Here is a 15,005-nt window from a genome sequence, read left to right on the forward strand (position 1 = left end):
CTGCATATACTACCCTCCTAACTATCAACAGAAAGGATTACCACCTGTTCAACTTTCAGATAACGTGTGACTGCCAGCAAAACAATCATGCAAGTTTGATGTCTGTTTTCCTGGGAGTAATCACAACACACACATTAAGGGAATTAAAGGTTTCCCACCAGCTGTTTTGAGGAAGACATCACAAGGTTAGACCTGCTCGATATGTGGCCGACGACACCTCAACAATGTTTCCAACCTTTGGGCCGCTGTGATCAGCCTTTCTACCAGTGGGGTTTTTATTTTGGAGGTGACAGCTTTTTCTTAATAGCGCTCATCTCACTCACCTGTGCCTCTGCTGGGAGCAGAAGGGAAGGTTGTGATTAATGTTTGTTACCACGACCCAAGCCATATTAATAGAACCAGTCATGAAAGGCGATTTGTGCATATTGGACGGTACGTTTGGTAAAACGTGTGAGCGAGGTGGGCCAGGCAGGAGGGATTTGAACTTTTTGTCATGTAACCCGCGTACTTACTCATCAAGTGCTCGCTCTGGCGGGATGAGTGTTACTTCTCTCCAATCGTATGTTTTCAGGTAACGCTGGGAGGGGTGTGATGTTTGGCTGGAAGCCTCGCCAATATGATACCCCTGAGATTGTGGCTCAGTGTCTGTCGGGCTGAGCTGCACAAAGAGGCAAAGGGCCACAGATGTCGCTGCTAATATTCAACGTCAACTACAACGCATCCAACATGGCCGCCTCCTTCATCGGCGTGACACCCGAAACAGAGCATGGCAATGTTACTGACAGGATGGCATTTCAGACTGTAACCATGGTGACAAATGGTACCAACGTCACTGCCACTTCACTGCCCGACGTAGAAACTGGGAGGTCGAATATGGGGTTGTTGCTTGTGCCAGTGGGAATTATCACCATTATAGCATTAGCCGTGGCTATGGTAAGTCAATTTGTTTATCTTGCCCCATTTTAACCTTAGATAAATACTTGAAAGGGGGAAAATTTGCAGGGCTATGGGGAAAGGGCAGGGGGAGTGGGACTAATTGGATAGCTCTTTCAAAGAGCTGGCCCAAGCACGATGGGACAACAGGCCTCCTTCTCTGCTGTATCTTCTTTCCCTTTTTGTTTTGGGCACCACCCCATCCATGTGCCATGTGTCATTTCTTAGTTGAGTTGCTCTGCTGATACTCCTCATGAGACAGACAATGGCAAGTATTTGAAACCAAGAAATGGTGACTCCTTTCCATGGGATTCGTTCTCCTTCCCTGTGAGGAGGCGCACGGCTTCTTGGTTTTCGCAAGAGCACTGCCTGAGGTTGGCAACTCATCGTGTAACAGCAAGCTCATATCCTACTAGGCTGTTCCACGACAAAAGGCATGCTGTACCCAAAGATACCAACACTGGCTGTTCTCAAAGGGAATCCTGAGGCAGTGGGAATCTCAAAGTAGCACCAAAGCAGAGTTGAAAGCACGGACTCCCTCATCTCCAATTAGGCCCTACCTTGAGACTCCGGCTTGGGTGCTACTCCGGGAATTCCCTCTGAGAATGGTGAGCATTGGTAACGTGGCATACCCCCATAATGGATCTTAGGTATAGTCCCGTTCACCCGTCACCCCTGTGCTCGCTGACCTACATTGGCTCCCGGTCCGGCAACGCCTTGATTTTAAAATTCTCATCCTTGTTTTCAAATCCCACCTAGGTCTCGCCCCTCCCTATCTCTGTAACCTCCTCCAGCCCTACAGCCCTCTGAGATCTCTGCGCTCCTCCAATTCTGGCCTCTTGTGCATCCCTGATCTTAATTGCTCCACCATTGGCGGCTGTGCCTTCAGCTGCCTAGGCCCTAAGCTCTCTCCCTAAACCTCTCCACCTTTCTGCCTCTCTCTCCTTTAAGATGCTGTTTAAAACCTACCTCTTTGACCAAGCTTTTGGTCACTTGTCCTGATATCTCCTTGTGTGACTCGGTGTCAAATTCTGTTTGATAATCGCTCCTGTGAAGCACCTTCCGATGTTTTACTACGGTAAAGGCGCTATATGAATGCAAGTTGTTATTGTAGGTAAATGTTTTTAAACTTCACATAACAACACGAGAAAGCATGGAATGAGAAAGCAAGCTCTTCTACAGACCATGTACAATCATCTCCTTGTTAGACTCTACCCTAACTGTTCAGCCATTCTGCCTATCAAACTCACTCCTTTCACAGCCCATGTATAATCTTAATCTCCTGAAGGCAAGTTCTGCACAAATATTTCCTGTTCGCAAAACTTATCAATTCCTGCATCTCCGCTATTCAACCCTGGCCTGCTGCCCTCCACTGACAACATTGTTCCCCCACCCACCTGACCATAGGTTATCCTCATCCTTCAATCCCATTTCTAACCAGACATTGTTCCATTCCTTGCCTACATGTTACCTTATTCTGCCAGAGAAGGGGAAAAATCAGCCAGGGTTCCCGTTTGTAATCACTATCGGGCAGGGTTGCCAACTCTGGTTGGATGTATTCCTGGAGGTTTCATCACATGATCTCCCGGCTCCAGCTGCCCCCACCCAGTCAAACAGCCTTTTTTCCCCATCTCCCATATTGTTGCAACTAATAAACAAAAGTATTCAAAGCACCCCTCTGATTTTTCTCCCGGGTCTTTTGCTCGCAGCAGTGTCCTGGAGATGAAGCTGTAATTCCAGGAGACTCCAGGACAATCCTGGAGGGTTGGCAACTGTGCTAGCGGGTGACTCCTGATGGAAAGTGCACACCTGTGGGCATCGGTTTCAGACTGGATCTGGCTCGGCTTTGAGACAGCCCTCGTTGCCGGTCAAATACCCCGCTGACACTTACTGAGTGACTTGGCTGGAGCACTGGAAGGAGGATGGAATCCCCGGAATTGTCTCCCCAGCAAGAGGTCAGAACTTTCGGTGGCTAGGGGAAAAATGAAACTAATAAAAATAACACAAAGGTGCCAGCACTACATTAGCAGCTGGCCCACGAACCAAAGCGTTATTTCTATTTACAGAAAAACAGTCGAAATAGCCCGCAGGTCTACCAGCGTCTGAAGAAAGGAAACGGTTTAATGCATTGGGCGTCAAACCTTCACCAGAGCACAGGGCAGAGATTGGACCATGCGAATCAGTAGAGGAGTGGAGGAAGAGGCCCAAACACCTCCTAAATTGGCCCCTGGGCCTCAGCATCATAATCCCGGCCAGTTGCGGGCGCCAGCTGGTCGCAGCTCACCGGTCGGGGCCTGACCAATTTCGGCCGGCCCCGTAGCCCACAGGTAAAGTCCGGGGAAGAGGAGGCCTTCGGGAACGGGGGCGAGCACGGGCCGGCAGGTGCGGAGCCAGGACGAGCACTCCTGCCCCTTCCGACTCCACAAAGAAAACGAAACCTCTCAAAGTTCCGGGGCCTTTTCTTGGGCGGCCTCTGGTGGTCCCTTTAACAACCGCTGGTTAGGCCGTTCAAGACCCGGAAATACGAGTCGGAGCTGCGACTAGTCTAACTGAAGTTAGGAATCCGGGTCAGACATGGGCAAAGGAGATACCGTTTCAATATTAAAATGAAGCCTGCGTTCATTTCAGGCGGGAAAAGAAAGGTCCCGGCCAGTTTAGCTGGATATTGCTGTACCCGTTTTACGCACAATGTTGAATTTATGCCCCAGAGTTTTGATAACGGGTCCCCACCTGAACCATGAGCCTGTCTTTTAATCTTTACAGATGATGATGGACCTGCCGAGTATTTCCAGCATTTTATGGTCTTATTTCAGATTTCCAGGGTTTAGCCTTGTCTTCCTCTGTTTCCGTGGTCGCAGGTTCCTTATTGCTGCCGCTCTGTGTTGAATTTGCCCCCCCCCCCCCGCCCCCATTTTTTGTTGTTGCTATATTTACACTAATGAGTAATCTTTCCTTACATTCAGGTTCTGTACATCAGGAAGAGGAAGAGGTGAGTATGTTTGTTTGTTTTTTTATTACAGTTTGGTGAACTCGCTACTCTCTTTGTGAAGTGTGCAATTTGAGAGTGAGGTGGGAGTTACGGTTCCACAGCTGGCCGGCAAACTCAGCTCTGTGCTCTTCACCTATTGGCACGGAAGAAGCGTCGTGTGAAGTTAACCCTTGGACTGCTGGATGGTCCAATGAAATGACTTTTGTCTCTGGGCCTTGTGAACCGCGACACTGGGGGTAATTTTAACCTAACTGGCTTGGTGGGAAACTGACGGGATCGGGTCGGATGCCTGTTTTAGTCGCCGCCCGATTTTAACGGGGTGGGGGGGGGTGCGATCTGATCAGGTCAGTTTCCCACTGGGCCAGTTAGATTAAAATGACCCCCATTGAGACAAAATGTGACTGTGTTGCTCAATATATCAGTCGTTGTTTTGTTACGCTGATATTTGCCCCACCCTACCTTACTGGACCTTACTTCTGCAACACATTCCTTGCTGTGCTGACATCCTCTACAAACTCCACATTGTCCAAAACTCCATCCCCCGTATCCTGTGCCACACTAAGTCCTGCTTGCCCATTATTCCCATCTCTGCTGACTTAAATTGTCTCTTGCCCCCCTACCAGATTGCATTTAAAATTCTTGTCCTTGCCTACCAATTCTTCCATGGACTCGGCCTTGCCCCCCCCCCCCCCCGCACCCTTATCTATACAACTTTCTTCAGCCTTATGTTCCTCCCATGTGCTCTATCTTCTGACTCCAGCCTCCTACTCACTCCCCCCGCTTCCATCTACCACCACCCTTGGTGGCAGAGCCTTCAGCTGATCCTTTGGGACTCCCTCCCCAAACTCTTCTGCCTCTCTACCTCCCTCCTCTTCCCCTTTAAACTCTTTTAGAAACATACCTCTTCAACCAAGCTTTGGGTCACCTCTCCTCCTCCTCCTCCCCTGAAGACCCAATACCCGTATCTGTGCCTGTTCTGAGCGTTTCCCTGGGATGTTTTTCTACAGGCACTGTAAATGCAGGTTTTATCCCATTCTGCACCCTTCTCTCCTCTGGTACTGGCTTCCACCAGATTACTATTACCGGATTACTCCTCATTCCCCACTCCCTCCACTCCTCCACCGATACCGGATTACTCCTCATTCCCCACTCCCTCCACTCCTCCACCGATACCGGATTACTCCTCATTCCCCACTCCCTCCACTCCTCCACCGATACCGGCTTACTCCTCATTCCCCACTCCCTCCACTCCTCCACCGATACCGGCTTACTCATCATTCCCCACTCCCTCCACTCCTCCACCGATACCGGCTTACTCCTCATTCCCCACTCCCTCCACTCCTCCACCGATACCGGCTTACTCATCATTCCCCACTCCCTCCACTCCTCCACCGATACCGGCTTACTCCTCATTCCCCACTCCCTCCACTCCTCCACCAATACCGGCTTACTCATCATTCCCCACTCCCTCCACTCCTCCACCAATACGGCTTACTCATCATTCCCCACTCCCTCCACTCCTCCACCAATACCGGCTTACTCCTGATTCCCCACTCCCTCCACCAATACGGATTACTCCTCATTCCCCACTCCCTCCACTCCTCCACCAATACCGGCTTACTCCTCATTCCCCACTCCCTCCACTCCTCCACCAATACCGGCTTACTCATCATTCCCCACTCCCTCCACTCCTCCACCGATACCGGATTACTCCTCATTCCCCACTCCCTCCACTCCTCCACCAATACCGGCTTACTCATCATTCCCCACTCCTTCCACTCCTCCACCGATACCGGATTACTCCTCATTCCCCACTCCCTCCACTCCTCCACCAATACCGGCTTACTCATCATTCCCCACTCCCTCCACTCCTCCACCGATACCGGATTACTCCTCATTCCCCACTCCCTCCACTCCTCCACCGATACCGGATTACTCCTCATTCCCTACTCCTGCCACTTCTTCCACCCACAATGGATTACTCCTCATTCCCTACTCCTGCCACTTCTTCCACCCACAATGGATTACTCCTCATTCCCCACTCCCTCCACTCCTCCACCAACACCAGATTACTCCTCGTTCCCCACTCCTTCCATTCCACCACTGGTACTGAATTACTCCTCATGCAACCAATGACCGTACACATCCACTGAACAGCAAGGTCTCCCAATAGAAGTCAAGTGTGGCTTTTGCCTCTCCTGACTCAGCGATGCTGACGCCCGGTGGAAGATCTCACCACTTGCTGGGCTGAGATCAGATCTAAAAAACTCTCTCTCGAATTGTGAATCATTCATAAAGTGGTGCTGTTTGGGGCAGAAATGAATCCTTAAGCTTCATCTCTGATCTTTAAGGTGGGAGTAAGCCAAATGTACCGTATAAAGCCCAGATGAGATACATAATAATACCTTTGATAATAAGGAGTATTCGAACTTCATCCACTTACTACTATTGCCCAACATCACCAACATCACATTAAGGTAGACTGCACCTTGGACCACCACCTTGCCTTCAGGACTCATGCTACCCAATTGTATATGTACTGCTGCAGGGTTGAGACTGGTCTTGACAACGTTTCTCTTTCTCTGTCACCAACTCAATTGCTCCCCCTGCCCAAAACAGACCGATCTAGCGAGGGAGAGAGACAAAGAAGAATAAGGATCCCAGGTATATGGAACTTAAGTTGTGAGGAGATATTAAGGAGGTTGGCTTGCTTTCTTTCGAAACAAGGAAACTTGAACGTGGTCCTGCTCGTCCGTCACCTCTGTCCACACTGACCTACATTGGCTCCTTCAAGATCTTAAATTTAAAATTCTCAGCCTTGTTTAAATCCCTCCATGGCCTCGCCTCTCCCTATCTCTGTAACCTTCTCCACTGCTACAACCTCCCCCACCCCACCCAAACTCTTTGTTCCTCTCACTCTGGCCTCTTATGCATCCGCCCTCCCTGTGTCCCATCATTGGCAGCCATGTCTCCAGCCACCTAGGTCCCACACTCTGAAATCCCCTCCCCGAAACCCTCGGCCTATCTACCTCCCTCTCCTCCTTTAAAAGTCTTCTTAAAAATCCACCCGTTTGTCCAAACTTTTAGTCACCTCTCCTAATGTCTCCTTCCTTGGCTCGGTGTTCATTTCTTTTCCCCTTATGCCTCTAGGGAGTTTTTCCGTGGGGCAGATTAACACAAAAGCCTATGGCGTCCGTGCCCAGCCAAGTATGGGGCCTCTGGTAAAACGCAGAAAAACTGCACACAATTCTTAACCTGGTCCTGAGTTTTTCTAGGTCAAAAGTGTTTTATAAATGCAAGTTGTTGTTGTTGTTGTTGTTGTCGTCGTCTTCATTGTTGTCACTTAATAAAAACTTTCCAGATTATGAAGCCAATTGATAAGGGTGATCCGGGTGAATTATTCAGTGAGAGGTCAAACACCAGGCAATGCAAGTTAAAAATGAGGAAGTTTGAAGTAAGAAAGGAAGCAGGGTGAAACCTTTCTCATCCAGAATATAATAGAACTGTGGAATAAATTACCAGCGAAGACCATTGAAGCCCACAGTATACATAGGTTCAAGAGACAATTAGATGCATTCTGGAGGGTGAAGGGATTGGGGGATATGGTGAAATGGAGGGTTGGTTGATCAATAAAAAAAGCAATGAGATTGTTGGGCCTCTTGGTTTTGCCATTCCCAAAATATGTCAACTGTGGCTCAGTGGGTCGCACTCTCACCTCTGAGTCAGAAGTTTGTCCCAATCCAGACATTTGAGCACAAAATCCAAGCTGACATTCCATGTGCAGTACTGAGGGAGGGCTGCACTTTTGGATGAGACATTAAACCGATGTCTGCCCTCTCAGGTGGACATAAAAGAATGCATGGCACTATTTCGAAGAAGAGCGGGGGAGTTCTCCCCGGTGTCCTGGCCAATATTTATCCCTCAACCATCACCATTAAAAGAGATTATCTGGTCATTATCACATTGCTGTTTGTGGGAGCTTGCTGTGTCCAGATTGGCTGCCGCGTTTCCTACATTACAACAGTGACTATATTTGGGATGTTGTGAAAGGCACGATTAAATGCAAGTCCTTTCTTTTTGAAATAATCTCAGGGCACATTTTCCTGGCCCTCTTGTGTCCTGGTGCTGGTCAGGTGCAGAGTACACAAACATTGCACCGTTCTTGTCCAGGCCCAGGAGTGTCAGTATTTCTTGTCCAAGGTGTTGACCGGAGGTCACCGGTCATGGTTATTGGCTTAGTACAAAGAGAAGTGTCAATTCTCTCTTAACTCTCAATTCGCTTTATTCACGTCGTTAGATCATATACATATAGCTTATACGTCTGGTTAGATATAGACATACAGTTTTATACCCAAACTAGGATCTAAACGCACACCCACTAGGTTTCTCTGACACTCTCTGAGTGGTCACAGAATATAAAGGCTATTACCCGAAAAGGAGAGCTGACGCTGGCCAGGCGTTCCGTTCTCTCTCTCTTTCGATATCGTCTCTACGTCCCTGACGTAGGTTCTTCCACTTCCGCGATGGTTGGTCTCCAGAGTCTTCGCTCTGGCTCCACGCCCGAGATTCTTCATTCTTATTCCGAATCTTATCTCTTCAAGCTGTGCTGTCTCTCTCTCCCGTTGGTTTAGGCTTGCTCGCCTAGTCTGTGTCTTCTCCTCATTGGCTCTGTCCCAAGGACTTAGGTAGCATTACCTCATTACTCCTTTTCTAAATAAGGACTTGTGTCTTATCACATCTCCTTTGTCTTTCACAAAACTTAGCTAATTCAAACCGGTTCCAGCCATCTCAGGCCAGCGACTGAACTCAGGTTACTTCAGTTCAAAAGTTGCTTTTGCCTGTGTGTCAGCAGTTCGGAATAAACTCAGTAGTTTCTGCAGCCCCTGGCCAACAAAGGCCACTCCCTGGACTGCAGGGGAGTGCCTGTAGGGCCTCCGAAATCGGAGGGGGGTAAAACGTCCTGGGGGGCCAAAGTATAATAGCAGTTACTTTCCCATCTCCAGCACATGCAAAGGCCAAACTCTGTTCTCCTGGGAAAGCCCAGGGCAATGTACAGTAGGGTTGCCAACCCTCCAGGATTGACTTGGAATCTCCAGGAATTGAAGATTAATCTCCAGGACCCCACCACGGAAGAAAAATCATCGGGGCATTAAAAAAGAATTCTGGTTATTTTTTTGAACACTTTCGCTTATTAGTTATAAAAATATTGGAGATGGGAAAAAAAAGACTGAGAGCCAAGAATCCTCCAATCGGGTAATGAGGAGGCTGATTGTTTCCCAATTGGCCGTGGGAAGGCGGGGCACGGCAAGGATGGACATGTTGGGTGACCAATGGCGGGAACATGGGGGGGGTGGGGGGGGGGGGTGCAGGGTGGTTGGAGGCAGGAGGTAATGTGACAAAACCTCCGAGAATACATCCAACCAGAGTTGGCAACCCTGCTGTACAGTGGATAGAGACTGGGTGAACTCGGCTGCACTCCCTTTTTCCTGGCACTTGGTGCCCAGGGAATTGGATGCACACCTTGCCGGGGCGGGGGGGGGGGAGGAGGGCGGGGGGGCAAAGGAAAATCATCTTCCAAAGCAGCCTAGCTGAGAACTGGGCCCAAGATGGGCAGCTGAGTTTCCTGACAGCTGACGCTGGGATTAAAACTCCAGCTTTTTGGTTGGGAGACCCAGAGATCTAAAAGTAAAGCTTACACTCCCATCAGTATTGCATTTCCACCCACCATTCCCTCCATCTGTTGCTGTATAAAAAGAAAAAAAAAATGCCTTTTGTTGGGTAGTTTGATATGAATGGTGGGACTTTATTAAAACCAGATCTCTTTTTTTGAGAGATATTTATTTCCCTGTTGCTGTGGTTAGGATGGATTTAGCATTGGCCCAGATATTAATGTTCAACGTTTTGTTGTGGTCTTATTGACAACGGCAACGGCAGGATGTCCGAAGGGTCTTGAGGCAGGCTCACCTCAAACTGAAATAGTGCAGCTGGGTTTTTGTTTCTATCCGATCCGTGTCAACCAGAGGCTGGAGTCAACGACACATCCTCGCCCCAGGCCTCTTGTGGTTTTTAGAGTTTGCTTTGCCGAGGTGACATTTGTTTCCACAGGACATCCACGCAGAAACCACTGTCACTTGTGGCTGGTCTCCCCACTTTCTTTTTATTCCTTCCATGTGAATCCATTCATTAAACTGCAGACACGTGTGGGCCAAGATAAGAGAGGGAAAGGGCGGAGACACCTTCACTTCCTCCGGCTAGAGCCTGACCTTCCCCCTCATTCATGAACATACATCATTGTAGATGAAAGGAGAAGCTTTCAAATCTTCCTGCTGCTTAAACTAGCACATCGTTCACCTGACGAAGGGGGAAGCCTCCGAAAGCTTGTGAATTGAAAATAAAATTGCTGGACTATAACTTGGTGTTGTAAAATTGTTTACAATTAAACTAGGACTGGAAGTGAAGACTTTTGGATTCTAAATGACAAATGTGGGATAGTTTAAAGATCGCTTTGCTCTGGTTTCTTAACACTTTCAGCCCTGATTTTAACTCCCGGCGTGAGTCGTTTGGGTGGGGGGCGGGGGGTCGAGGCAGACGGGTAACTGACCGGCGCGGAGCCCGGGAGGTTTTAACTCTCCCGCGCAGGCTTCGGGTTAAAATTGCAGTCGGGCTCCGGTGATGTCAATTGGAAAGGGAAATTGGGCGGGGTGTATGACGGGCGGCCCTTAGTTGAACGTTCCGCCCATTAGCGCATTTAAATCAAACGCCCGCCGCCATGCTCCTGAATGGACAGAAGAGGAGAAAGGACGCAGGAAGGCAGAGAGATAGAAAAACAGAAGAGTAGAGGAAAAGGGAGATCAGCAGGAGAGGAGAGAAAGAGAAGCAGAAGAGGAGAGAAGCAGCAATATGAAAATGACAAGCCAGGTAAGGGAGAGAGCCCAACCTCTAACTCACCATATGACAGCCACTATATTATACAGTCATACGTTCAGACCCACATACCACACCTCTCATGTCACCATCAAACAGTGGGACGTCCCGTCACCATGAGCGATCCAGCACAGACCAGGGATCGAACCTGGAACTATCTTAGTCTTTCTGGCTGAGTATATCGTATCAGTTTGGCTCAGTTGTCGCTGAATCTGAAGGTCCTGGGTTCAAACCGTACTCCAGGACTCAAGCACACAATCTAGGACAACTTGTGCTTAAAATAAACAGATTAGCACTTTTGTGTGAATTGACTAACACTTTTCTTTTTACTAATATAACCCAAGTAGCTCTCACTTGCATTCCCCTTCATTGCCCATTGCAGAAGAGGGGGCTCTCACACAATTTACAATCTGTAGAGTTGATTGTGCTCAGAGCACCTCAATTCTAATTGAGTAATGGGCCAGCAGGAAGTCCTGGCTAAAAGCGAGATTGACTATTTTTCCTGGAACATGCTGAAGGGATTTATGCAAGATTAGAAGGCCAGTAGCAGGAAGGTGTTGCCATTTAGTGCAAAAATCCCTGACTCTAATTTTAAATATGCCTTGGACCAGTTTCAAGGGACATGGTTATTTCTGTGGCCACCTCCTTGACCTATTTTCCTCACAAGATCGAGGGTTTAAGTCTCAGGACTTCCTTTGATTCCTGTCTGCCAAGCTCCACTTGAGTTCAGCTTTAACAGTTCTTAATTAGACCACTGGATGGAGTGCTGCACAGAAGGGTAAAAAAGAACTTGCATTTATATAGCGCCTTATTATCTATAGGTCTTTGCAATGTCCCAAAGTGCTTCACATCCAATGCATGACTTTTGAGGTAGAGTCATTGCTGTTATGTAGGCAAATAAATAAGTTATGAGAAAAAAAGAAAGAAAATGAAAGAAAAAGAATGAGACAGGAAGAGAATGAGAGAGAGAAAGAAAGAAAATTAAACAAAATGAATGAGAAAAAAAGGAAGAGAATGAAAGAGAGAGAGAAAGAAAGAAAATGAAAGAGAGAGAAAGAAACTTGCACTGATATAGCACTTTTCATGACCTCAGGATGTCCCAAAGCGTTTCACAGCCAATGAGGTACTTTTGAAGCATAGTCACTGCTGTAATGTAGGGACATCTTGAGAGTTGCCTTGTTCATGGATGACTGTGACACAGTATTTACTGAAGCTGATGGGATCGGCTGTTGAAAAATTGGCTTAAAACAGCACCATTCTGTTGTATTTCCCGCTTGTTAGGCTGGAAAAGCTGCGCCACCAGCTGATGCCAATGTACAACTTCGACCCTGGCGAGGAGCAGGATGAGCTAGAACAGGAGCTACTCGATCACGGCCGCGACACTGCTTCGCAGGGATCCCAGAGCAAGGTAAGGTGGCACGTAAAGAAGGGTGCATCAATCTCAGGCATCACATTTTTTGATTACACCCCCTTCGTGTCGTGTGCCAGCACTTACTCTGCCGAGCTCTTTTATATTCTTCAAATTTCTCCAGTTTTCTGAAGGTGTTGCCTCTTGCTGGGGCACGGTCACCGACAGCCCTCTGGCACCCTGGGTCAGTGGCCATTCCTCATGTGCGTGAGGGTTGGCAGTGTGGGTTGGTAATGAGGGTTGGCAGTGTGGGTTGGTAATGAGGGTTGGCAGTGTGGGTTGGTAGTGAGGGTTGGCAGTGAGGGTTAGCAGTGAGGGTTTTCAATGACGGTTGGCAGTGAGAGTTGGTAATGAGAGTTGGCAGTGAGGGTTGACAGCGAAGGTTATCAATGAGTGTTGGCAGCGAGGGTTGGTAGTGAAGGCTGGTAGTGAGAGTTGGCAGTGAGGGTTGGCAGTGAGGGTTGGCATGAGAGATGGCAGTGTGGATTGATAATGAGAGTTGGCAGTGAGGGTTGGCAGCAAGGGTTGGCAGTGAGGGTTGGCAGGCTATTCAGTTAGTGAGGGGTATCACAACTAAACCTCATTCTGCCATAATCCGACTCTCTGAAACACCCCCTTTTTGAGCAGGCCACAATGGGGTAGATCGTGACTTTGTGCGATAGTGTAAAATGGGTGATAGCGAATTGGCCGCCTGCTTTACATCTTTCCCGACATTTACTGAAATCAATGGAAATGAAAAACGGGAGAGATGTAAAACGGGCTGCCGATTCACTACTGCCCGTTTTACAGTATTGCCCAAAGGAAGTGCGAGGTCATCCACTTAGGACCTAGGACAGATAGATCAGAGTTTTTTCTAAATGGTGAGAAGCTAGGAACTGTGGAGAAGCAGAGAGATTTGGGGTCCAAGTACAGGAATGGCAGAAGAGGCTCGAGGGGCTGAATGACCTACGTTCCTAAAGTTAAAATCTACCCCACTGAGTCCATTTGACTTGGGTAATTAAGGTCCCATCTCCACAAGGGACATTGAATATCCCAACTACTGAGGTGGGCTCTCCCGCACATATTTGCATTTGTTGTGAATTTGTGAGTAAAAGAACGTGAGATTTGAATGCAACAATTTAACATAATGAGAGGGTTTGATAGGGTAAACGTAGAGAAAATGTTTCCACTTGCGGGGGAGTCCAAAACTAGAGGTTATAAATATAAGATAGTCACTAATAAATCCAATAGGGAATTCAGGAGAAACTTCTACCCAGAGAGCGGCTAGAATGTGGAACACGCTCCCACAAGGAGTAGTTGAGGCAAATAGCACGGATACATTTAAGGGGAAGCTAGATAAACACATGAGGGAGAAAGGAATAGAAAGGTATGCTGATAAGGTTAGATGAAGTAGGGAGGGAAGATGCACATGTGGAGCACAAACGCCGGCATAGACCAGTTGGGCCAAATGGCCTGTTTCTGTGTTGTAGACTCGATGTTACTCAATGTAGTTGCTAGGTGACTCATTTCCATATTCCTTTTTCCTAGATTCTGATGCCAAGTCAAGGATCATTGCAGAGACCCAGCAGACTCGTGTTCACTGATGTGGCCAATGCCATTAATGCCTGAACTTTACTGAACTCTGCTTCAGCTCCACTGTCTCGGTCCAAGAGAGAGGGACAATATGTGCATGGTCATGTGATGTACGTCCAGTCATATATACATTCCTATATATGGTCTGTGTCCCCCCCCCCACCAGACCTCTGAAACCCTATAGTCACTGGTCAGTCTTGGTCACTTTGGGTAACATGCATACATACATTTCAAGAGAAAGGTTTGTTCTGGGCAGGCAGTACAAGGGCAAAGGGCAAATGTTGGGAGTGCTTCAGGATTTACAGTGAGGATGAATGGTACGGTGGGTTGTACTTATCAGTCTATCACAGAATTCATTTCTTTTCATGGAATTCCATTCATTTCTTGTGAGATACTGGGCTGAATTTTGAGGGCTCCCGCCCGGCGAGACAGAGGGCACTAGTGCCCCCTCCCCAGAAAATCGCGGGGGAAAGACTTAGCGCTCCTGTTCCCGCCGTGACTCTAGATGCGGCAATCCTCCCCACCCCCCCCCCCCCCCCCCCCCAACCCCGGCCTACTGCTTGGCACCTGGAACTCCTGAGTCAGGCAGTACATCCACTTTAAACGCAAATCGGGGGTCCTACGATGTACGTATGGCCACCGTAGGAGAGAACACGAACGCCCCGGCCAGATCCACCACCGTTAGAGGTAAGAGGTAAGTTTCGCATTATTTTTTGTGGGCTCTTCTAGGCTCCACAGAAATAGTGCGGCTCGCTGCTGGTCCAGGCGCGCGCCCTCTCTCAGGCTGCCCCACCACCCCCTCGCCCCCACCCCCCCAGGACTTAACTGCAGCTGCCATAGGTGTCCCAGCAGTCCAAAACCGAAGAGATGCCCCAGGACACCTGTTGGCGCCCGCAGCTTACCAGTGGGATTCAAATGAGGCCCTGGCCTCAAAATCAGGGCGAGGAGGCCTCATTGCCACCATGATTGGCCAGCCTTAAAGTCAAAACTGCATCTTCCTGTGTCACGCTTGATGTTTCTCCGCTATTTAGTATTTAAAGGTCGATTTTACCGCAGCATGTTCTCGGTGAGGGGCCTCGGCCAACGGTCACATATATATGGGGAAATTGTGGGCGCGATGTGGTTGCACTCTCGCCTCTGAGTCAGAAGGTTGGGGGTTCGAGTCACACTCCAGAGACT

General features: G+C 48.6%; 1 protein-coding gene across 1 annotated transcript; it reads left to right on the forward strand.

Annotated features, from left to right (window-relative positions):
- Positions 1-684: 684 nt before the first annotated feature.
- On the forward strand, positions 685-13,862 carry si:ch211-161c3.5 (uncharacterized protein C3orf18). The gene is made up of 4 exons (XM_067999080.1): positions 685-933; positions 3,897-3,922; positions 12,128-12,254; positions 13,782-13,862. Exons 1-4 carry the CDS (start codon positions 685-687, stop codon positions 13,860-13,862), a joined length of 483 nt encoding a protein of 160 aa, XP_067855181.1.
- The last annotated feature ends 1,143 nt before the right edge of the window (positions 13,863-15,005 follow it).

This window comes from Heptranchias perlo, chromosome 17 (assembly GCF_035084215.1).
Source record: "Heptranchias perlo isolate sHepPer1 chromosome 17, sHepPer1.hap1, whole genome shotgun sequence".
In the NCBI taxonomy this organism is placed as follows: Eukaryota; Metazoa; Chordata; class Chondrichthyes; order Hexanchiformes; family Hexanchidae; genus Heptranchias; species Heptranchias perlo.

Bases quoted from the DNA above. Each gene is read 5' to 3' on its own strand.
- si:ch211-161c3.5 (XM_067999080.1), top strand. From the start codon at position 685: ATGTCGCTGCTAATATTCAACGTCAACTACAACGCATCCAACATGGCC. The intron at 934-3,896 runs GTAAGTCAATTT...CCTTACATTCAG, and splicing joins TAGCATTAGCCGTGGCTATG to GTTCTGTACATCAGGAAGAG. The intron at 12,255-13,781 runs GTAAGGTGGCAC...CCTTTTTCCTAG, and splicing joins CGCAGGGATCCCAGAGCAAG to ATTCTGATGCCAAGTCAAGG.